The following is a 24,209-nucleotide window of genomic DNA, read 5'->3' as shown; positions in this document are numbered from 1 at the left end:
GTAAAGTATTTAGTGGAAATCATTAGAACTTCTGTGATGGTTTCTATTGTTTTGTTTTTTTATCATTGTTTCCAGACAGGTGTGTTGAGGCAAGTTGGAGCTAAACTCTGCCCTCCATGAGCAGGATTGGACACCCCTAGGTTATATTTACAAACCTGCTTGTTTCATAATGATTTGTAATTAACAAATCGACAACTTTAGGACATTCAGGACATTGCTGTTGACTTGCAGCAATAACCTTCTTGGTGTGCTTATATTCTTTTTCTTTTACCACAAAATCTGGTTAAAATAGGTCTCTAAACAACTGACAGAAAACATTTTATTCATGCTATTAATTTTAGAAATTTGCTTTGACATATTGAACAAAACAGCAATGTAAAGGTTGTATTTGGACATGTATTTTAGTGTGTCTTGCGTGTGAGCGAGAATGATTGGCAGCGCTGAGGGCTTGAACACACTTCATAAATTATAACGTGTGTCAGTAAAGCTGTTTACAACTGATTGTGGCTGTGATTCAGAGAGCTGCCCTGCAGCCTCTTACTGTTTGCAATGCAAATCAGTCCCACCAGTAAAAAGCCAACAGGAAGCCGGCTAAATAGCCGGCTAATCTAAAGCTGATGCACATGTTGATTTAAGGCACATGCTAATGAACACACACACATATAAACTCCTGCCTGGCCTTTAGACAGAGGCACACTCATAGTCACATTCACAAAACTAATCTTTTACATTTGTTAAATAAAATGCCCACAATATAGGATGTAATATATGGTTGCCAGAGTATTGATGTGTGGCTGCTAAGGTGTTCTGCGTGTTTTTAAGCACATTTATATGCAATTTGGACATTTTAGGTGAATGCTAGTTTGTTGTTTTGGGTGATAGTTAACTGGCCAAAGTTAAAAGATCCCTCAGCTTTCTATGATACAGTGCTCAGCGTAAATGAGTACATCCTCTTTGAAAAACATTTTAAACAATATCTCAATGAACACAAAAACAATTTCCAAAATCTTGACAAGACTAAGTTTAATATAACATCTGTTTAACTTGTAACATGAAAGTAAGGTTAATAATATAACTTAGATTACACATTTTTCAGTTTTACTCAAATTAGGGTGATGCAAAAATGAGTACACCCCACAACAAAAACTACTACATCTAGTACTTTGTATGGCCTCCATGATTTTTAATGACAGCACCAAGTCTTCTAGGCATGGAATAAACAAGTTGGTGACATTTTGCAACATCTATCTTTTTCCATTCTTCAAGAATGACCTCTTTTAGAGACTGGATGCTGGATGGAGAGTGATGCTCAACTTGCCTCTTCAGAATTCCCCATAGGTGTTCGATTGGGTTCAGATCAGGAGCCACTGAATCACTTTCACCCTGTTCTTCTTCACAAATCCAACAGTGGCCTTAGATGTGTGTTTAGGATCATTGTCATGTTGGAAAAGTGCACGACGACCAAGAGCACGGAGTGATGGTAGCATCTTCTCTTTCAGTATAGAGCAGTACATCTGTGAATTCATGATGCCATCAATGAAATGCAGCTCCCCGACACCAGCAGCACTCATCCAGCCCCACATAAGGACACTGCCACCACCATGATTCACTGTAGGCACCATGCATTTTTCTTTGTATTCCTCACCTTTGTGACGCCATAAAGTTTTGAAGCCATCAGTTCCAAAAACATTTATCTTGGTCTCATCACTCCAGAGGATAGAGTCCCAGTAGTCTTCATCTTTGTCAGCATGGGTCCTGGAAAACTCTAGGTGGGCTTTTTTGTGCCTGGGCTTCTTTTGTGGACGGCACCCATGCATGCCATTCCTCTGCAGTGTACGCCGTATTGTGTCACGGGAAATAGTCACCCCAGTTTGGCTTTCTACTTCTTTAGATAACTGCAGTGAACTTGCATGCCGATTTTCTTCAACCCTTCTCATCAGAAGATGCTCCTGTCGAGCTGTTAACTTCCGTGGACGACCTGGACGTCTCTGTGAGATGTTGCAGTTCCATCTTTTTTAAATTTTTGTACCACTTTTGCTACAGTATTCTGACTGATACGTAAAGCTTTGCTGATCTTCTTGTAGCCTTCACCTTTCTGGTGTAAAGAAATTAATTTCTTTCTCAGGTCTTGTGACATTTCTCTTCCATGTGGTGCCATTGCTGACAGCATGAAATGAGAAGGGGTTTTAACAACTTTTTATAGTCAACTGTCTGCTGGACACCTGTGTAATGAATAATTAGACTCACCTGTGGTTGAATTCTTGTTAAATTAGACATTTGTAGTCTAAAATTTAGCTTTGCTCCAGAGACTTTCAGTGGGGTGTACTCATTTTTGCATCACCCTAATTTGAGTAAAACTGAATATTTTGATCTCTAAGGTATATTATTAACCTTACTTTCATGTTATAAGTTAAATTGTTTTTGTGTTCATTGAGATATTGTTTAAAATGTTACCTTTCAAAGGGGGTGTACTCATTTACGCTGAGCACTGTATATTTTTAATATAGCTCAGCTTCATCTATCAGTGTCACTCCGAGTTAAAAATATATATATTTTATAGTAATGTATAGTAATAAATATATTAAATATACTATATACTACTATATTTTATATCTAAATTTATATCTAAATATACACATATACTGTATGTATATATTGCATGCATATACTGTATATATAGTTAAAAATAATTATTTTCAGTGCTATATCTGCTCAAGTCTCCATAATCACCCTAAGCAATACTGTTATCTTTTTGTGATACCATAATCTCTGTTCCTTATCATAATCATACTGTTAAAATCTGTTATATTTATCAAATGCAATCATAATCTGTCTGCATTATCACCTCTGCTCTCATCAACACTAGTCATTAGTTTCACCTCTTGTGGGATTTTTTTCTTCTTCTTACTCAGGCCCACCGTCGATCATGTGCACATCTTAATCCTGAAATTCTACTCAAAATTCCCCTCACACATTGGGAGTTATCTGATTGGCTCTAGCCACACGCTGCGGTCCATCAGTGTTTTTGAGGAGTCCTAGTGGGTTTCTGGGAAAGAGGAAGCATAACTGTTTTCCTTGTCAGCCGATGTTTACTCAACGAGCGCAATCACATGCCTCAGTGGCTCTACGAACCTCAGGAACTTGACTGTACCTTAAGCCTTAAGTAAGAGTACTTTTCAAGTTGATTTTAATCTGTAAGAGTTTAAACATTCTGTCAGATAAGTAACAAACTGCATTTTGACACCTCAAGCTAAAGTAATGTATATTAATATATATTGGGATGTTACAAAAGATTTCTGTTTCAAATAAATGCTGTTCATTTGAACTTTCTATTCATCAAAGAATCCTGAAAAAACAATTATTACGGTTTCCAAAAAAAATTAAGCAGCACAACTGTTTTCAGCATTGATAATAATAAGAAATGTTTCTTGAGCAGCAAATCATCATATTAGAATGATTTCTGAAGCATCATGTGACACTGAAGACTGGAGATGAAAATTCAGCTTTGCTTCACAGGAATAAATTACATTTTAAAATATATTCACAGAGAAATAGTTATTTTAAAGGTGCCATTGAATTGAAAATTGAATTTACCTTGGCATAGTTGAATAACAAGAGTTCAGTACATGGAAATGACATATATTGAGTCTCAAACTCCATTGTTTCCTCCTTCTTATATAAATCTCATTTGTTTAAAAGACCTCAGAAGAACAGGCGAATCTCAACATAACACAGACTGTTACGTAACAGTCGGGATCATTAATATGTACGCCCCCAATATTTGCATATGCCAGCTCATGTTCAAGGCATTAGACAAGGGCAGCCAGTATTAATGTCTGGATCTGTGCACAGCTGAATCATCAGACTAGGTAAGCAACCAAGAACAATAGTGAAAAATGGCAGATGGAGCAATAATAACTGACATGATCCATGATATCATGATATTTTTAGTGATATTTGTAAATTGTCTTTCTAAATGTTTCATTAGCATGTTGCTAATATACTGTTAAATGTGGTTAAAGTTACCATCGTTTCTTACTGTATTCACGGAGACAAGACTGTCGTTATTTTCATTTTTAAACACTTGTAGTCTGTATAATGCACAAACACAACTTCATTCTTTATAAATCTCTCCAACAGTGTGTAATGTTAGCTTTAGCCACAGAGCACTATCAAACTCATTCAGAATCAAATGTAAACATCCAAATAAATACTATACTGACACGATTAGACATGCTGCATGACGAACACTTTGTAAAGATCCATTTTGAGGGTTATATTAGCTGTGTGAACTTTGTTTATGCAATGATAGAGTCGAGAGTTTGGGAGGGGGCGGAGAGCACGAGCAATTAAAGGGGCCGCAGCCTGAATCGGCGCATTTCTAATTATGCCTCAAAATAGGCAGTTAAAAAATTAATTTAAAAAAATCTATGGGGTGTACTTAGACTTATAATACATCTTGTAAAAAAAACATTTGATGGCACCTTTAAATAGTAATGATATTTCACAATATTGATGTTTTACTTTATTTTTGGTCAAATAAATGCAGCTTTGGTGAGCATAAGAGACTTCTTTTTTAAAAAAACATTAAAAGCATCAACCCCAAACTTTTGAACGGACATGCATTTACATTTAATTTCCAGATTTTTCTTTCATCAAAACTTGGAAGTATAGGCATCTTCAAGACAAGAGAAATGTCTGTATGAATAAATTGCGAGGCTATTTAATGTTAATATATTTTTTACCCATATTTATATGAAGGACACAAATGGCGTACGTTTTATAGAACAACCCTCACATTTTTCCATCCTCTTTCTCTCCCTTCTTCACCCTTTGACACCCTTCACTCCATCATTACCTCTCTGTGTGTGTCTTTCTCTCAGTCTGGGCCGTAACCCGAGGCACTGTTCTGGCTTTGCTTCCCCTCAGAATAAATGTGGGGAAACTTTAGATTTGGCCCTCTGGTAAGAGCGTAACCCCAATTTCCTCCCAGAGAAGCAGAGAGATGGAGCTGGGAGGTGGGTGGATGGGAAGTTTACCTTAAACTGGGGTAACCACTGCCCGTTTCCAGGGTGATGAGCGTCATCATCATTTCTCTTGCTCTCTCGTTCTGTTTCTCTCTGTCTGTGAGGTGGACTCAGTCCCCAGTGGTTTGGAGCAAGTGATTATGAGTTCAGATTGGGAAAAAGTGTGTCACGGTAATCGCTTGCTTCTTTTTCCCTTTCTAGCAATGTCACATGGCTTCTCCCTTACTTCGTCTATCCTTGTGAAATGGTATGACAGACCTTTTCTTTCTTCTGCTTTCTGCCTTATTGATGGCACTGTCTCAACTCTCTGTTTTCCTTTTTCTGTCCTTTATAAAACTAACAAGACACGCATCAGTATCGATATTTCTCCTGTGCAATAAATAATGCTAAATGACTGATCTGCAGCTTTCCAATTTAGATTGATTTCCAATGTAAAGCAAAACCAGTTAGTGTAGACATCAATATGCCTAAATGATGGTAATGTGATTTCAATTCACAGCTCTCGGAAGATTTTTAGCATGCTGGATATGACAGTGTTAATGTATTTGATCTGCTACGCTGCTGCTGTAGATTATTGCTGTAGTTGTGGATTATTGCTGCTGCTGCTGCAGAGCAAGTACAGGACCTTGCTACTGCCAAGACATAGTAAGACATAGTGTGCTGCACAAATAGCATATATCAATAACCCATAGCAGACCTATACAGGTGGAGCTGGGGAAGGTGGAGGGTTTTAGAAGAACTCTGAACCGCGCTGCAAACTGCTATATTGAATGTAACCAGCCGTTTAAATGTATGAGCAACAAGCTCATTGGCTGCAGATGTGACATGCTTGAGCTTGAGCCAAGTAGTTAAGGCTGTAATTATCATCAGCTTGGTTTAAGGACCCATCAGCATAAGCCATCTAGAGTTTCATGACTGTACTATGTATTTATATATTTTTTCCAAGCATCTTGATCTACATACTAACGCTAATCGATTTTGCTTTAGGAGTCAGATTTTTACACTGGAAATCAAGTAGCAAGGCAATATAGTGTTAGTCATAAAGTGAACCAAAATGTTCTTGATAATTGTCATTTTTATTAATATTGAGCTGTAAATCCAATAATATGCAAAAAAAACAAAAAAAGTATTTACGTTCCTATATGTACACTAGCGTTCAAAGTTTGGGGTCGGTAAGATTTTTAGAGAAGAAGATCTCTTAAGATCAACAAGGCTGCATTTGTTTATTGATCTAAATACTGTAAAAACTGTAATATGGTGAAATATTATTAGCATTTAAAATGTTTTATATTTTAATATAATGTAAAATTTAATTTATTCCTGTGATGTCAAAGCTGAATTTTCAGCATCATTACTTCAGTCTTCAGTGTCACATGATCCTTCAGAAATCATTCTGATATGATGATTTGATGCTCAGGAAACATTTATTATTTATTATCAATGTTGAAAACAGTTGTGCTGCTTAATAGTTTTGTGGAGACTGTGATAATTTTTTTATTATTATTATTCGGGAGCTTTTGTAATATTATATATCTCTTTACTGTCACATATCAAGTTTAATGCATCCTTTTGTATATAGCCTAAGTGTTCATTTAAAGAAAGTGTTAAAAAAAAAAAAAAAAAACTTACCGGCCTGAAACTTTTAAATGGTATCATATATTAACACATTAAACGTTGGCACAGATTTTTTTGTGTAATGCAAAATGAATAAGAAAATAGTTATTGTTGTTTTTTTGTTTTTTTAAAATTTTGCATTATTTGCTTTCTAATAAATAATAATAAATAATAATTGACAGCAGAAATTCATTGCCTTCGGCACAAAATATGTTTAACTTCACTTCAGGTGAAGGCATATTTAATCTGGGTTGTATTTTCTTTTATCTTGTATAGTTTTGTTCATGGTTTTTGAGGAGTACAAGCCACACACAGCCTGTCCAAATTGGCAAATGCTTAATTTTAGCTTGTAAGTGACAGATGAGTTGAATGATTTTGATGATTTTGAATTAGAGTTTGATGATTGGAAGCAACACCTTTAATGTCAACAACAAGCGAAATGATAAATGTATTCTCCCCTCTTTTATTTTGATGTCATGTTTAATATGTTTAGTTGAACATTGTTTTTATTCTTCTGTCCATGACCCTTTCACAAGAGACCTGCGTGCCACCAGTTGAGAACCTATTGCTCTACAGCATGACGTTTTCTTATATCTTAAGCTTCTGACAGGTGCACTGAACTTTGCAGCCGGCCAAATGACAAGTCCCATCATACAAAGGTATTAAGTAGAGAGTGGGAATTTCTCTGCTTCTCAGGGTCTTCTCACACAAAAATGGAAAAACACACACATGGTTTTTCTCTCAGTGGCTAAAACAACAGCCTGAGAAAACTATCTCGCTGTATCTGCGGACTGAAAAAAGAGCCTTCTTTCTCTCATTTTCGGCACCCTTACACCCTGTTTCGTCTTCTGTCCGGACTTCTCATCCGATCAGGTTTCCCTCCCAGAGACGCTCCGCACAGCTGCACACTTCTTTTAATCCACCTCTCGCTCTGTCTCTTTCGCACACACACCTCTATCATCTGTATTTTAAACAATCGCCAGGAAAACATGGTGCATATTTAAGAAAGATTTAGGATTTAAAAAAAAAAAAAAACACCAATTGAAATCTCTGTGATTGTAAACACTTGGGCGGAATAACCATAGAAACTAGTTAGTTGCATTAGCACTAACATCCTGTCAGTTGCTACAATTACAGAGTGAACTTTGAAAGAAATTCGCCCTGAAAGTGACTCAAATATACCACTGAGGCCTTTCTTACAAGGTCGCTAAAGAGTGCATCCAAGTGACGGGCTCTTAATAGTTTTTAAAGCTGAGGTTATGTCAGAATGAGTGTGTCCGGCTAGGCTATCAAGCATAGCACATAAAACATAATGGCCCGCCTGCAGGAAACTAAATATAGATGGTGTTTTGATTACGTGAAAATTGACATTTCAAAGGAGATTAGGATCAGACCACTAAAACAACACAGCAAAGAGCCGGGAGGCAGAAGCTGAGAGAGAAAGCCACCTTTACACGCTTAGCAACACACAGGCACACGCTCACTTTTTCCAGTTCGGGCTACCGTGAGTGTGTTTGTGTGCGGGAACGTCACTCCGGCGACTAGCTTGGCTACTCTTAGCCTTCCTTTCACGCGATCGCTAAGTGGTTGACCCTGTGACCCCGTTTCCTTGGAGCACACAGAAGTGCTTCCTTCGCTACGGCAGGTGGGACAGATGACATCACCAGCGTAGAGGGTCCCATTAATGACGAGCAGGGGGATTGGCTGTTTTTTCCGACATTATTCTGACATTACTCCCACATTATTGTTGTATTAGTAGTGTCATTATTAGGCCAGGTGTGTTTTTACAGTGAGCAAACCCTCTGTCGCTCTGAATAGACACTATGTGGGCCAAGATTGAGATGGGACAGGGCGCCGGATAGTCTTCTCACACACACACGTGCCATGAACCTACAAAAGTCAAACTGAGTTCACGAATGCAACATCTAAGATACGCCGACAAAAAATGTGCATTTTCACGCAATTTTGTGTTTTAGTCATAGTCTTTGTGTGTGGCAGAAATATCCTTTATATTTAATATGTTTTAGTAAACTTTAGTTAATGACAATCCCCAAAATTAAACCAAATATTCATACAATTTTATATTATTTTAAACATGTATCAACATGTAACAAAGCCTAAACCTTATTGACTATGATTGAATAATATGAAACAATCATATTCTTCATATTCATATTCATCAACAGTATGTTTTCACTAATTTTTTTGGTCTCTTCTTCATTATGACACATAATGTGTATAAATTTTTGATCTCCTTTATATTTAATCATCCTTTATATAGTCAATGTCATATTCATAGTCAAATTTAGTTGATAAAAAGTGCAAAATTAAATCAAATATTCAAACTTTTTTTATATTATTTTAAACATGTATCAAGATACAACAAAGGGTAACACTTTACTTGAAGGGGTGTGCATAAGACTGACATGACACCTTCATAATCTTGACATGACACGTGTCATGAATATGAAGGAGGTTTTATGCATGTTTATGACAACTGTCATTAAATGTCATTCACTCAATTATGTCATTTTTAATGCAAAGATGACATTGTTTGAGATGTCTTTGTTACGACAACTTGACATAAACCAACACATCATAACCTGTCAGTGTCTTTGTCATGACAACGTGACATTAGCAAAACATCATAACCTGTCATAAACATGACATAGCAGATTAATTATCAAACTTAAAAAAAAACTAATTAGCTTTATGGGTTAACATTACATTACATTATTTTGGTAACATTTCAGTACAGGGAACACATATATAAACGATTAACTATGACTTTTCCCTCAATAAACTCTTAATTTACTGCTTATTATAGTTAATTGTTAGGTTTAGGTATTGGGTAGGATTAAGAATGTAGAATAAGATCATGCAGAATAAGGCATTAATATGTGCTTAATAATTATTAATAAATAGTCAATATACTAGTAATATGCATGCTAATAGTAATAAGTAACTAGTTAAAAGACCCTAAAATAAAGTGTTACCATTATTTTATAACAGTGTCATCTTTTTTACGAAATTTGAAATTGTCTATTATCTGACCTTCTGTTGGAGGAAACTAAAAAAAAAAAAAAAACATGAAATGAAAAATAGTCATGACGCTGTTATAAAATTATTTGTCAGAGTATTGTCACTTAATGACATTTTAATGACAAGTTCAATTTGTACCACTGTACTTGAGCTCAAGATACATATTTATGACACTATTATAATGGCCTCATGTCAAAACCAACCTCATGACAGTTTAATGTAATGTTAACCCATAAAGCTAAATGATGTCAAGTTGTCATGACAAAGACACTGACAGGTTATGATGTATTGGTTTATGTCAAGTTGTCATAACTCGGACATCTCAAACAATGTCATCTTTGCATTAAAAATGACATAATTGAGAGAATGACACTTAATGACAGTTGTCATAAACATTCATAAAACCTCCTTCATATTCATGACACGTGTCATGTCAAGATTATGAAGGTGTCATGTCAGTCTTATGCACACCCCTTCAAGTAAAGTGTTACCCAACAAAATCCTTTATTAACTCTCATTGGATTTAGATGTTTCTTCTTCAAAAGACATTGTTATTATTATTGTTTTCTTATTTTTCGTCAAAGGTATGTTTTCATTATGGTCATGATGCACATTTTCAGTCTCATCTCTCATCTTAACATTTTTGTTAGTAAGCTTAATTGACGAACATGAACGCTTGTGTACATTTGTGCACCCAAGAATTATCTTTCAAAACTCCCAAAATGACTTGCACTCTCATGCGACGCCTGGATCACTGTGAAAGCTATCATGTTCAAGAGAGCATGGGGATCCTGAGAGCTCGGGCCAGACATGACGGTCTTCCTCTTTTAAAAGAGCATCGTCATGGAGACGCTTCCGACACCACACAACGTTAAATGGCAGAGTTGCAAGAGATATTCGGTTGCACGCACACACGCAACAGCAAATGCGTGCAATTAAAGAGATGTTCTTCATTTCACATCCACCTGGATGTAAGAGTCCCGGACAGAAGCTTGCCAATCGATGGACTTGAAGATAAGTGATCAAAAACACAGATACGATCTCACGCACACACACATCTTCATGTCTGATTACAGTTAAATGGGGTTGTGTTGAGTCTGGTCGCTATACACACAGATCTGGGCTCACCCTAAGGATTTTGGGTAACGGAACACTGCAGATCCACATCTCAATAAGTGTAGAAACAGGTTTCCTCTCTCTCGTTCTCTCATTTCATCCAGTTTCTTTCTTTCAATCTCTTGCTTTTCTCATGCCATAATGCATTTTGCTCTTCATCTTGTTCATTTTCTGTTTAATGCCTATTAGACAAAAATAAATAAATGAGATCTTAATGGAACAGTTCACCCGTAATGAAAATAATGTCTTCTTTTACTCACCGCCATGTTATTCCAAAAAAGCATTCCAAGACTTTTTTACTTCCTGTGAAACACAAAAGGAAACATTTTGAACAATGTGGTGTTTGCTCTTTCAATTGCAGTTGGAGATAGGAGCTTTCAGAAAGCACTATGAAATTATCATAAAAATAATAAAGCCGTATGATATAGCTTTGTGATGTGAACATACCAAAATTGAAGTTGTTTGCTACCTGAAAATCTTTACCACCAGTGAGCTGTGACACCCTGAAACCAGATCACAAATGAATCATGAATCAAGTGATTCAAGATCTGATCAAATGCACACATTTGCCTAAAGTTAGCAATTAAAATAGAAAATCCTCTATTTTCTAAATGCATTTTATTGATCTTATTGTAAATGATTCATCCTAGGGGTGTGACGAGACGGGTATCTCACGAGACGAGACGAGACTCGAGACTGAGTTCACGAGACGAGACGAGACAAGATTTTTACACACTATTTTTAAGAAATCCTCAATGGCGAAATACATGACTAGAAAAAATATTCTGCAGGTGTATTTGAAATCATCTCGTAATTAATGTCATTTCAGTTCTACTTTCTGAGTATGAATTATCATATGCAGTAAAAGACAACAATACTCAAGTACTGTAAAAGGTTTTGCTACTAACTCAACTGACTTCTGTATGATTTCAGTCTTTTCAGACCTTACTGTACATGATTTATGAGCTTCTACAACCTTTGACCTCCTAACTGAACTCCTTTCCACAAACTGATCATAGAAATGAAAACAGTATAAATAAAAATGGTAACACTTTACAATAAGGTCTCATTTATTAACATTAATGTATTAACCAACATCAACTAACAATGAGCAATATCTTTGCTACAGTATTTATTAATCTTTGTTTATGTTAGTTAATAAAAATAGTCTTTCATTGTTAGTTCATGATAGTTCACTGTGCATTAACTAATGTTAACAAATGAAACCTTATTGTTTGTGCTTAATAAGATTAAGAGAAACTGTTATTTGTTTTTATGGTAACACATTACAGTAACCATAATCACACTCTCTCAATATTCAAAGTGCAAATAATACCAAATTTTCCTTTGATACAGAGCTAAGAGATGGTTACAACTGCACTGCCCAGCCTAAAATAGCTTTCATATTGAGAGATATCTGCATTCATCGGGGAGCCGCTTTCAAATGCGGGGTATTGAAATCGCGTTTGAATGCGCGCTCGCGTTTACTTTCACTTTCAGCGATCGCGCGTAACTCTGTAAATATGGAGCGGCGGCAACCGTTATCCAACTGAATTAAATGTTTTTTATTTAAACACAAAGCAAAACGACAGTGGAGGCGTAATGTAAACGTAGCGGTGGCATATTCTTTCCTAATCATCCTAACACTCTGGCATGGCAACAACATCACAAGACTACTTTTCGCCTCGACGAGAAATCTCGTCACAGTCTTAGTCTCGCGAGATCTCGTGCCACGAGACCTCGTCCCACCCCTAATTCATCCATGCATATTTTTTTTTTTTTTTTTTTTTTTTTAAATTACCTTGTAATTTTTCATCAAAATGTCTGGATCTCCCAGGGAAAATGACAGACTTCTCTCTGTTGATGATTTGAAGTCGACTTAAACCTCTGCCTTTTCTTACAATCGACCCGTATACAGATCTGCCTCCACCCAATCAACAACCATCATTTTTATATTATTTTCGATATCCCATTTTGGATGTATGGCAACATACATCCATGGCTTGTTTTCTCCTGAGAAAAGACCCCAATAATCTCAAAAGTGCCTCCTTCAGATTTTATCCAAAGTATACTCAGATTTGATACAAGTCTACAATCAAAAGTCAATTTCAGTGCCAGCTCAAGCATTTTTCACCAAATTATTCCAAGCCCAAATAATCTTAGCCATGCAATCCACTTTAATTTTAGCTCTGTACACTGTAAATTCAAATAGTATTCCTTACTATAAAAACACTAGTATGTTTACTTGATTTTAACCAAAATGTTGACTTTACTACAAATTTGTAATTGTTGCTGAAATTTTAGAACAGATAGTTCCCATAACTAATGTAATTTGAGTAAAATTACAAAAAAATTTCAAGACATGCCAAGACATCCCTCCACACAGTGCAGAATCACACGGACTGAGGATTCAACGTTATGTTTGCAGAGTGGATCTACTTTGGTGAAATAAAAGTAAAAGCTATTCTTGCTGTCTATTAATGGCTTGTTTACTCAGAAAACCCAAGTTAAGATCAATTAGTTTGATGTTGATTTTTTTTTTTACTTACCATGATGGTGATATTCATGTTCCCTTTGGTTGGACACTTGGAACTTTGTTAACGATTTTATAATTCTCTCCATTTTGATGCAGCCATGCATCAAGAAATCATTGTTTGTGGTTTCAAAGGAAGAGAAGTAATAAAAAGGTAATTTTTAAGAGGTGATCTGATTTCTAACTGAATGTTGTTTAGTTAGATGTTTAATTTTCGTATTCAGTAGTAATGTTTTGAAATGTTTGTGCTAACACTATGTTATCAACATCTAGTTAAACTTTTAATTGAGTATCTGTAACAGTAGCTTACAGCTGACCACTTGAGCCACACACAGATCTCAACATTCAGCATGCAAACCACAACAATGGTGACAATAAAATTTTATTTAAAGTAAATTAAGTACTCTCTACAGTTCTTCTTTTAGTTAGTAGTACTCTTGTGTAAGTGAACTATACTAACAAAGCTTTTGTCAGTACAACATACTATTCTTCTTTCACTTTACTTGAAGAAAATGTGGAAACCGATTGCACATAGTTTTTTAAGTCTACGTAGCATAAAATGGCAGATTAAAGCCATGTTGAGAATAATAGTATTTAAGATGTTTGCAGAACACAATATAACACTGTTAGTTAAATGGAATTTCTCGTGTAATCTTACTATTAAATCTTAAGTAAGATTAGTAAATATTCTAGAGTATGTTAACTAGAATTGACATTAAACTAACTTGATATTTATTACTTAATTTACTTGGGAAGAGTTAGATTTCTTTACTTTTAATAGATTATTAACTTAACTTCAGTTTTCCCTTTAAGTTTGCGTTGCAAAAATAAGGCAATCGGTTTCCAAACTTTTTTTAAGTAAACTGAACTTGTTAGAATTTACAGTGTATTGTATGTTGTCAAATGACAATTGTTGTTTATTTGTCTATTGTCTAATTACATCATAAGGAATTATTGGGGAAAAAAGGCTTAACTTATTGAGCCTCTTGAGCTATGAAAGAGAAATACAATTATTCTCTGGTACAGGGCACAGACCTTCTGATTCTATCTGTACACACACATACACACGCACGTCTCCTGGCTTTCCCTCTTTGGTGTCCTCTGATTTTCCAAAACATCTTAGTGAGGGAGAGAGTGAGAAAGAGAGAGAGAGAGGGATCGTCGTAGGGTCTCTGTGGAAATTTTGGTGTGGTAGACAGGCCTGCCTGGTCTGCTCTTTATTTAACAGTGGGAGTAAAGAGAGATGAGCTCTGTGAGTGCAGATAAATATAGTGTGAGAACAGGCAGTCTGCTGGGGAACTCTTCACAACCTAACGCCACCTAACTTTCTCAGACCGAGAGAGATCTGAGCACTTTTCCCCAGTTAAGACTAGGTGAGTAAATTACAAGATGCAGGTCATCGACGACGACCATCAATACACACACTCATGTGGCCAGATACAGTATAGTTTATACACAAGAGATTAGATTGTACGCCAGAGAGAGATAAACCACCTACACATACTGAACTACAACACACACACTTTGAAACCTGTGGAAACACAGCAGGTTCTCAGTTAGAAGCTGACCTTCCAGGCACTTTTGGCCGTCATATGAGCGTGTAAGCCAAGAAAGAAGGACAGAAAGAGACAGAAGTGGCACGTACACGCACATTCAAACGTGTCCAGCTGCTCCCTTGGGTTGCTATTAGTTTGTAATCGTAATGAGGATGAGAGAGTTGGGGAGAGCGGCTACAGGGCGAGCCACAGTGGAAAACCTGCAGAAATGATGTCACAGCAATCGCGACCACCGATTGGAGTGGAGATTCCCGACGAGAGCCTATAAAACCGGGAAAGACAACAGCAGGAACCAGCAAAGGCAGAGAACGTGAGAAATTCCAGGAACTGCACGGTGTCCATCTGTCCGTCCCTGTGTGACTGAAACCAAATCAGATTAAGGGTAAGGAGCCTTGGAGAAAGACCAAGCTTCATGTTCCTACAGGGCTGTGTGTGTGTGTGTGTGTGTGTGTGGGTGGAAAGGTGAGCAGACAGGTGTTGAAGATGTATTTAAAGACATTTGTTAGGGGTTGTTGTAGAATAATGCTGGTTAGTTGGTAGAGAATCTGCTGTTTGATAAGCAACTGTGAATTTGTTTGAGCTCCAGGGTTATAGATGAACCAGTATCGGAAACAACCTGTTGATGTTGCATTGCTGCAATTGTGACACAGAGGTGTGAAATCATGTTTGATATCAGAGAACCTGTTGAGAGTGTCTTTGAGAGAGTGAGTGTGTGTGTGCATGCAGGGTGGGCAATGGGAGATGGCTGGAGTTGTTTATTTTTGGGGACGGAAAATGCTAAAGTTAGCCCATGTTGCTGGACAATGCATTTCCCCAGTCGTGGGGCAGGAGAGGCACCGCATCTGGTCCATTGCTCAGTGCACCAGACCTGAAACACTGAGGACTGAGGGTCAAATAAGAAGTGAAAATGCATTATTTTTGCATTTCGGAAAGATACTATACAATCCTGCCAAAAAGTTTTGAATAATTTCTAGGAAGGAAATACTGGCAGGTGTTCATATTTGGTGAGAAAATGTGTTATACTTATTTAAAAATGACATCTGACAATAAATAAAAGGGCAAAATAAAATAATGGATTATATGATTCAAGGTCAGAATTTCACATGTAACATCTAGCTTTGTTTATATTTTTGTCTATCTATCTGTCTATCTGTAACCTGTTTATGGTAGAGCTGTGGTAGAGGGTTTTTTTTTTTACCAGTCATTGGACTTTAACTGCATTTATTTCATTTATACATTTTTAAAGGTACTTTAAAAATAAATTATGTTTAAAAGAAAGTTTCACAAAGATGAATGCAATTTTTAATGGTGCTGGTGCACTGCGATTCAACACAACTGCCAGCAGACGGCAGTCAAAATGTAGGATACAGTGCATCATCATAATCTGAATAAGGTGGTTTTGGAAAAATAATAAAAAAAACAAGAAAGAGATAAGATAAGGGTGTTCTCTTAAATATAATTATTTATTGTAAAAATTTATCAGCACTATAATAACATTTGCTTATGTGATACGAAATGACAGTAACGTGAAATCCCGTCATGAGGATGTTTTTTTTTGTTTTGTTTTTTTTGCGAGTTTGGTTAAGAGTGTGTTTTGGGGACACACAGGTAGGGGTGCAGGTCAGAGTGTGTGTTTGGGCTGAGTTCATGTGTTTGTGTAGAGGGTGTGTGTTAGAAGCATTCTCACACTCTCGCGGCTGCTGGACCGCCCAGTCAGAGTGTATTTTCACAGATGGAGTCTGGATGAATGTAAACACCGCCCTGTATCACAGTAATTCAACACGGTGCTGAAGCTGGAGTGTGTGTGTGCACGCTCAACTGACAATGCACTGACATAAAAACTTTAATCACTGCAATTATGTTGCTATATATATATATGAAGACTTTAGATGCAAAAGCCTCTAAGTGCCATCTGAAATTTACTTCTAAAATAAGCATTTTTATCAAGCTTGTATGTTTATGTTCAGTTATTTCACTTTAATGTCAATGAAAAGGACCTATTAAATTATATATTATTTATTATGCATTTTCTATACATATACGCTATTGTTCAAAAGTTTGGAGTCAGTCAGTTTTTTGAAAAAAAAATTAATACTTTAATACTAAATTAGTATTCAGCAAAGATGCATTACATTTATCAAAAATAAATACTAAAGACATTTATAATGTTACAAAATATATCTATTTCAGATAAATGCTGTTATTTAATCAAAGAATCCTAAAAATAAATGTATCTTGATTTCCACACAAATATTAAGCAGCTGTTTGCAACACTGATAATAAAAATGAATGTTTCTTGAGCAGCAAATCATCATCTTAGAATGATTTCTGAAGGATCATGTGATACTGAAGACTGAAAATTCAGCTTTGCATCACAGGAATAAATTACATTTTAAAATATATTAAAAACTGTTATTTTAAATCGTAATACTATTTCACAATATCAGTGTTTTACTGTATTTTTGATTAAATAAATGCAACCTTGGTGACTTTTTTTCAACATAAAAAAAAAATCTGACCTTCCCCAAACATTTTAATGGTAGTATACACGTACTGTATATGATTGTCAGTAATCAAATTGTTAATATTGTATTGTAGATGCTAGGCTGTGGATGTGTGCTGCTCTCTGGTCTGCTGACACTGACCTTGTTCCACTGCAGTGTGGAAAGTCTTCACATACCCCAAGAAAGACCAGAGGTAAGTCCAGGTCTCGCTCGCTGATATACAAATATATATAAAGAGAGAGAGAGAGAGAGAGAGAGAGAGAGAGAGAGAGAGAGAGAGAGAGAGAATAAGGTAAGATTACAGTATGTGTTTTGTGAGGGAACTTCACTCTTGACTGTCTTCAGACAACACACACAGCATGATGTGATTAACTGGTACAAGTGACAGATGATAAACTGTCATCAGTCTGAGTGCTCTATAAATAAAGTGGGGTTTCCCCTAGAGAGCCACCACAGGAGGCTCCTTATGAACATGAGCTACCTGTCTGCCCGTCTGAGACCTGAACCACTGGGTCACCCAGTCTGGCACTCTGCCCGTTTCTCAATATGACATAGAAGGAACCAAGTTGCATCTTAAAAGTTTTGAGTTGGTCTCTAAGGTGTACAAGCTGTTTACCACCTTAAAATGGTGTTAAATGAGTTGGAAAAGAACATTTTTTGGTGAGACTGTGATTTTACTGACAATTTTGAAAACTGAATATTACTATGTATTTTCACCTTTTTTGATCTAGTATGTGGAATCATCTGTGGTGGAGGGCCGCGGTGTCCAGCAAGGCCAAACCGAGCAGAAGACCTCAGGAGCCGTGAACGCTAAACACCTCCTGCACGACCAGCTGGTCCGACTGGAGAACGATGTCATCGAGACCAAGAGGAAACGGAGCTTCCCCGGATCCAACACGCCTCTTGACCGCCTGTCAATCAGCACCATGGATCCCAAAAGCAACAAGCAAAGGTAGAGAACAAGAGTAAACATTTATAAGAGGAATAAATAATAAAATATTTCAAATTAATTTTATTTTAATAATAACTGAAATAACATTTTCAAATACATTTGTAAACTGACACCTTGATTCTTTATTGGTGTTCTGTAAAAATAGTTGTTTTTAATATTATCATCATATCATACTGAATATTGTCTAAATTAACTAAATCACTGGATTTTTGTGATTTTAAGTCTGAAAAATGTACAAAACACAGTTTTGATTTTTTTTGCTGTGATCCCGAACAGATGATGAACCATAAGTAGCTTTGATTGGCCATGACTCAAACACGTACCGTTTTTATTGGCTGAAGTCTGTCATTCACAGCTTGATAGTTTTGTGTGAGCGTGTTTGTGTTTTAACAGTTCACTAAGTGCAATTAATGTTTTGTCTGTAGCCCACAGTTAAAGTTACTTCTATTTCTTGGGTGGAGTCACCGTAGTGTGGTGGATTGAGGTTTTGTATGACATAATAAGTGCCTGATACTGGCTTACGGGAACGGACAGTCCAACTGTGCTGATGACTGTAGCATCGGACTTCCAGTCAATGATCAAAACTGTTTTATCTCTGTGAATGATTTGATCTTCCTGCCGGACGGAACACGCGGTGTAACTCAGCATGGCCTGAGGCTCTGACAAGGCTCTATCTAAATGATCTTCAGCACTTGATAAGATCAGGACAGAAGCCAAGAACAGCAGAGAAAGCACCACACCATGCATTATCAAATCTCTACACCCGAATCCATCTCTCATGAGCCTGATAAACACATGATGAAAGCTCACAAAGCCTTCCATAATGTGACTGTTCCATGGATCCTCAGTAAAGATATTCATCTTGAAAGCAAATGTTGGATTCTGTAACTAGAACTTTGACATTTTCTAAAGAAAGTGTGAGATCATACAGTATGATTCCATTTTACGGGAAAATCATAAGCTGCGAAATTTGAGATAATATCCATTGATCAAACATAGATTGACCTTATGAGCAAAAGTAATAAGCTATTACTAATAGTGCTGGAAAACTAGCTTACTGAATACTTCAGTATACTCTGTATTCAGTGTTTTTTAAATAGTGTGTGAAACAGTAGAATGCTACACCTCATCATTTCATTGCGGTGTAAAAAATTTCCAACGTTTTATTTTTATCATGATCATCAGTCTGATGAAATAATGGTGAAAAAAGATGTTAAAAATCATCCCAGAAATTCCAGTTCATTCATCACATTGGAAATGGAAAGTCAAGTTGAGTGCACGAGTGCATTTTAAGTTGTCCATTGCTTTGTGTGATACAGTATTTCATGCAGTGTGCACTGTCATATAGGCCCAATTCTCATTTTAGCAAATGTAATGTAGTAGGCTAGGTCATTTCCGGTATATCAGAACATTTGTAAAATGTGCGTAGTGTACATTCTATATACCACAGCATATTAACATACAACTTGTAAAATTTCTATTTTGTATGGAAGCCCATTTCTGCCACATAAGAAAAAAAATGCTTTAGTAAATCATAATTATGACATACTAAGTCACTAAAGTTTATGTCAAGTTTAGGCTTACAACCAGAGATGCGTTTCCCGAAAGCATCGCTGGTGAACTATGGTCGTAAGTCCCATTAAACTTTATTGGTAACGATGGAACTTGCGACCATAGTTTCGCTTTGAGAAACGCACCCCAGGTTAGGTGCTTCTACACACCTATCATTCCCCTCTGATTTTAGGGATAAGTTAAGGATAGGGTTAGGACTATGTTTTCGGACAGGAATGTTGTTCCAGGATCAACAAAATGTTGATCCAGAAACATTTTACTTGGCTACATCCATTACCCTTTAAATTGCGCAAATTGAAATTGCGAATTGAAAATATGCCCAATGGAAACATGTCAATTTCGCAAAAACTCCCAAATATCGCAAAAAAGTTTTCACGCTCCCATGAGGTGGGTTCTCAGGCAATTCGAAAAAACTGCAATGGAAACATTTTTTTTTTTTTCGCATGCACAGGTCACCTGTTGTATGTAAAAGTCAATCATTCTTTAAAGAAGGTGGTATGTTTGGACAGAAGACAGGAGTTCTTCATTAAGCTCATAAAACGAAAGTATTACGGGACTACTGGATTTAAAGAACAAAGAAATGCCACAATTTGAATTTATCAAGACCTCGAAGCAAATAGGAGGGAGAAACACCCAGAAACACCTGCTCCCAAGTACTTATAAGGGGCTTTCCTTGCCATAAATGATTGGTTAACATGCATGTCTCCTTTGATTAAAAATATTGGCTACCTACCAACATCCGTTGCCATGATTTTTGGAATGACTTATCACGAGAGGGAAAAAAGACGTTTTAGTCGCATAACATGGGTTAATGGAAACACCTTCATTTCATAATTTCATTTTTTTTTATCAATATTTAGAAAATATCGCAAAAGATTTGCGCAAATCTGTACGTTAATGGAAACGCGTTTATTGACCAACTTGGTCTATGTTATCCCTTGGGGTCACTGTGATTTTGCCAAGTAAGACATGTTCCTGGATCAACATCTTTGTTGATCCTGGAACAATATTCCAATCAACCAATCAGATTTGAGGGACAAGTTTACTGTTTATGTCAAGTTTAGGCTTAAAACCAGGGTTAGGTGCTTCTACATCAATGTTATTCACCTATCTTTCCCCTCTGATTTTAGGGATAAGTTATGGGACTTGGGTAAAGTTGGTTTTATATTCGCACATTCGGACTTCTGATAAATTCAGACTTTCCAAAAAATGTGCAATAAATTAATGTTTGCGAATTTTAAGCAGCGACATGATATTGACAACCAACGATTGTCAACTTACAACATTTTTCAGAGTCGATCAAATATTGTTTTAATGGCATATTTACTTGTGAATGTCCACTGAATGTCCAATGTAGTGTGATTAACAAGGCTATTGAATACGGATGTCCGAATGTGCGAATATAAAACCAACTTTACCCAAGTAGTTATGGGTAGGAATAGGGTTAAGACTAAATTTTCAAACTGGAATGTTGTTACAGGATCAACAAAATATGTTGATCCAGGATGTCTTACTTGGCAAAATCACGGTGACCTATCACTTGGTATGTCTCAACTTTTTATCTCATAATTATGACTTATGTCATAATTATGATTTACCAAATCATGTTTTTTTTTTTTATTATTATTTTGCGGAAATGGGCTTCCGTAATTTCCATTCATTATGATACTCACCTTAGCTTCATTTCTAAAGGCTGATGTGTGTTTCCACTCGGCAGTAGCCTATGTGAAGAAAACGGGAAGAAAACGGCAGTTCACGACTGTGAGTGACCGAATAGGCAGTAATCTGAAGGAAATGACTGGGTTATTTTCGTTATGTCTGCAGGAAGGTGGTTGAATTGCCGCGACGACGAGTCAGCGTTCCGATTGACCGGATTGGCGTGGGTCGTCTTCCCAATAGCCGAGGATAGACTCCGCTTTTGACCACGCCCCGACAAACAGGTACTAGATCAATCATAGGCTGCGTCAGAAATCCCCTACTCACTTGAGTAGGTACTTATTTTGGATAAGAAATTACTTAACGACCGCGCATGTTCTAAATAGTACAAATGTAATTTGGACGTAGGCTACTTACATTCGCCATGTTGTCATTACAGCGTCAATTAAAGGGTTAGTTCACCCAAAAATGAAAATTCTGTCATACTCACCCTCATGTCGTTCCACACCCGTAAGACCTTCGTTCATCTTCAGAACACACATTAAGATCTATTTTTGATGAAATCTGAGAGGTATATGACTCCTCCATAGACAGCAATTTAACCACCAATTTCAAGGTCCAGAAAGGTAGGCCTACTAAAGACATGGTTAAAAAAGTCAACGTGACTGCAGCGACAAGAATACTTTTTGTGTGCGCAAAAACAAAACTTTATTCAACTTCTGTGTCATTCTCATACGCTATTTACATTCAGCTCTTCCAGAGCAGCGGCTCAGTATTGGCTGACGCTGTTCACGTGAGCAGCACGACACATGCGTGTGATGGCATTCTGACGTGGAACCTGGAAGTGCAGAACATAAAGAACTTACAAAAATGACATAGAAGAGAAGATAAAGTTGTTATTTTTGTTTTGTTATTGCGCACAAAAAGTATTCTCGTCGCTTCATAACATTAAGGTTGAACCACAGTTAGTCACGTCGACTTTAACAGTGTCTTACAGGTGTGGGACGACATGAGGGTGAGTAATTAATGACAGAATTTCCATTTTTGTGTGAACCCTTTAAGTGTCCATCGAGTACTTTTCGCCTACTATATATTAAGGAAGTATGTGATTTTGGATGCAGCCATAGACTAATTTAATCTCATTAAATGTATTGTAAAATTAAATGTCATGATTATACAGCAATTTCGATTGTAATCATAACAATATTTATTTTGTTTGTTCTTTGTTCCAGAGGGGAATTTCGCAGGTAGATGAAATGCATGATAAGCACACCAGCCGACACAACTCACTAACCACTGAAAGATCTCCGCGTTCTCAGAACACTTTTAATCATCGCTTCTCCAGAGCTGTTCTTTCTCATTGATTACTGACTTAAACTTTCAATGTCTGATCAAACTGTTTATTTCCAGTTAGGATCCATCCGTTTATGATGTCAGAGGCATTAGCCAATCAGAGAGGAATCTGCTCATAGCTTCCATTGCACATCTCAATATTTACTCCAGTGCCTCACGACTTCTCGCTTGCTGTAATGTACTGTACACAACTATTGTCATTTTCTCAATTTGACTGAAGGCTGTTCAGCCTTGACAATAAAACAGATGAAATTCTACAATCGTCTCTCTTATTTTATCTGATTAATGCGAGCTGCTAAAATAATTGCACAGGTACAACATAAAATCCACTGTGACACTGATTAATGAACATGTAGACTATGTATGAATGTTAAATATTATAACTGTTGATACCTGGTTGGTGTTGATCCCTTTGGTTACCCTGGTAAGTTTTGTAAGTGTAGACACTTAGTGTCAGTGTGGGGAACGTTACTTATAAAAGTAATGCATTACAATATTGCATTAGTCCCTAAAAAGTAATTGCGTTACTTAGTTACTTTTTATGACAAGTAATGTGTTACGTTACTTTTGTGTTACTTTTTCTCACCTGGGCTGGGCTTGCTTGTTTGTTTTTTAATAACAACAAAAAGTTTTATTTTTGTCAAATGTAAAGGCCCTTTCACACCAAAAGTGAAATGAATAAGTCACAGGTTGAAGGAAATGCATATTTACGTCTGTACAGTAGAGGGCGCAGCTCAAACAAACCTTTCAGCTCTGCCGCCATTCTGAATCAAAGAAGAATAGGATAGAGAAGAAAGTTCAAAAGTTTTATTTCTGCTTATTAGTATGGTTGAATTAGATTATTGAAGGTCAGCAGCAAAGACATTGGTTAATAAAGTGAGATTAAATGCATAAAGTATATTTCTGTAATTTAATATAGTTAATTATTACAGGTTTGCATGAAATTCTAAGATTGCATTTCACTGTTTTTATTCATTTTGAGGCATAGTGAATGTTTTTGTGCAAGTGAGATGAGTAAATGCATGTTCATTTAGTCTAGAACTACAATAACCATCAATTTCACACATCGCACACAACACCTCTGCACTTTATGTCTCTCAATATGGGGACAGGAGAGCTGTCAGTCAATAAATGTGAAAAAGTAACTTGTGTTACTTATTTGAAAAAGTAACTCAGATATTTTGTTGTAAATTGAAAAAGTAATGCGTTACTTTATTAGTTACTTGAAAAAGTAATCTGATTACATAACTCAAGTTACTTGTAATGCGTTACCCCAACACTGCA

The 24,209-nt window shown here is 36.5% G+C and overlaps 1 protein-coding gene across 1 annotated transcript; it reads left to right on the top strand.

Annotated features, from left to right (window-relative positions):
- The first annotated feature begins 14,421 nt into the window (after positions 1-14,421).
- Positions 14,422-23,182, top strand: ostn (osteocrin). The gene is made up of 5 exons (XM_048162038.1): positions 14,422-15,270; positions 17,487-17,585; positions 18,124-18,344; positions 21,741-21,856; positions 22,805-23,182. Exons 2-4 carry the CDS (start codon positions 17,487-17,489, stop codon positions 21,823-21,825), a joined length of 405 nt encoding a protein of 134 aa, XP_048017995.1. The 5' UTR covers positions 14,422-15,270; the 3' UTR covers positions 21,826-21,856; positions 22,805-23,182.
- The last annotated feature ends 1,027 nt before the right edge of the window (positions 23,183-24,209 follow it).

This window comes from Megalobrama amblycephala, linkage group LG16 (genome assembly GCF_018812025.1).
Source record: "Megalobrama amblycephala isolate DHTTF-2021 linkage group LG16, ASM1881202v1, whole genome shotgun sequence".
Classification (NCBI taxonomy): Eukaryota; Metazoa; Chordata; class Actinopteri; order Cypriniformes; family Xenocyprididae; genus Megalobrama; species Megalobrama amblycephala.
The sequence above is the reverse complement of the archived record's forward strand: the minus strand, read 5'-3'. Positions and strand labels throughout refer to the sequence as shown.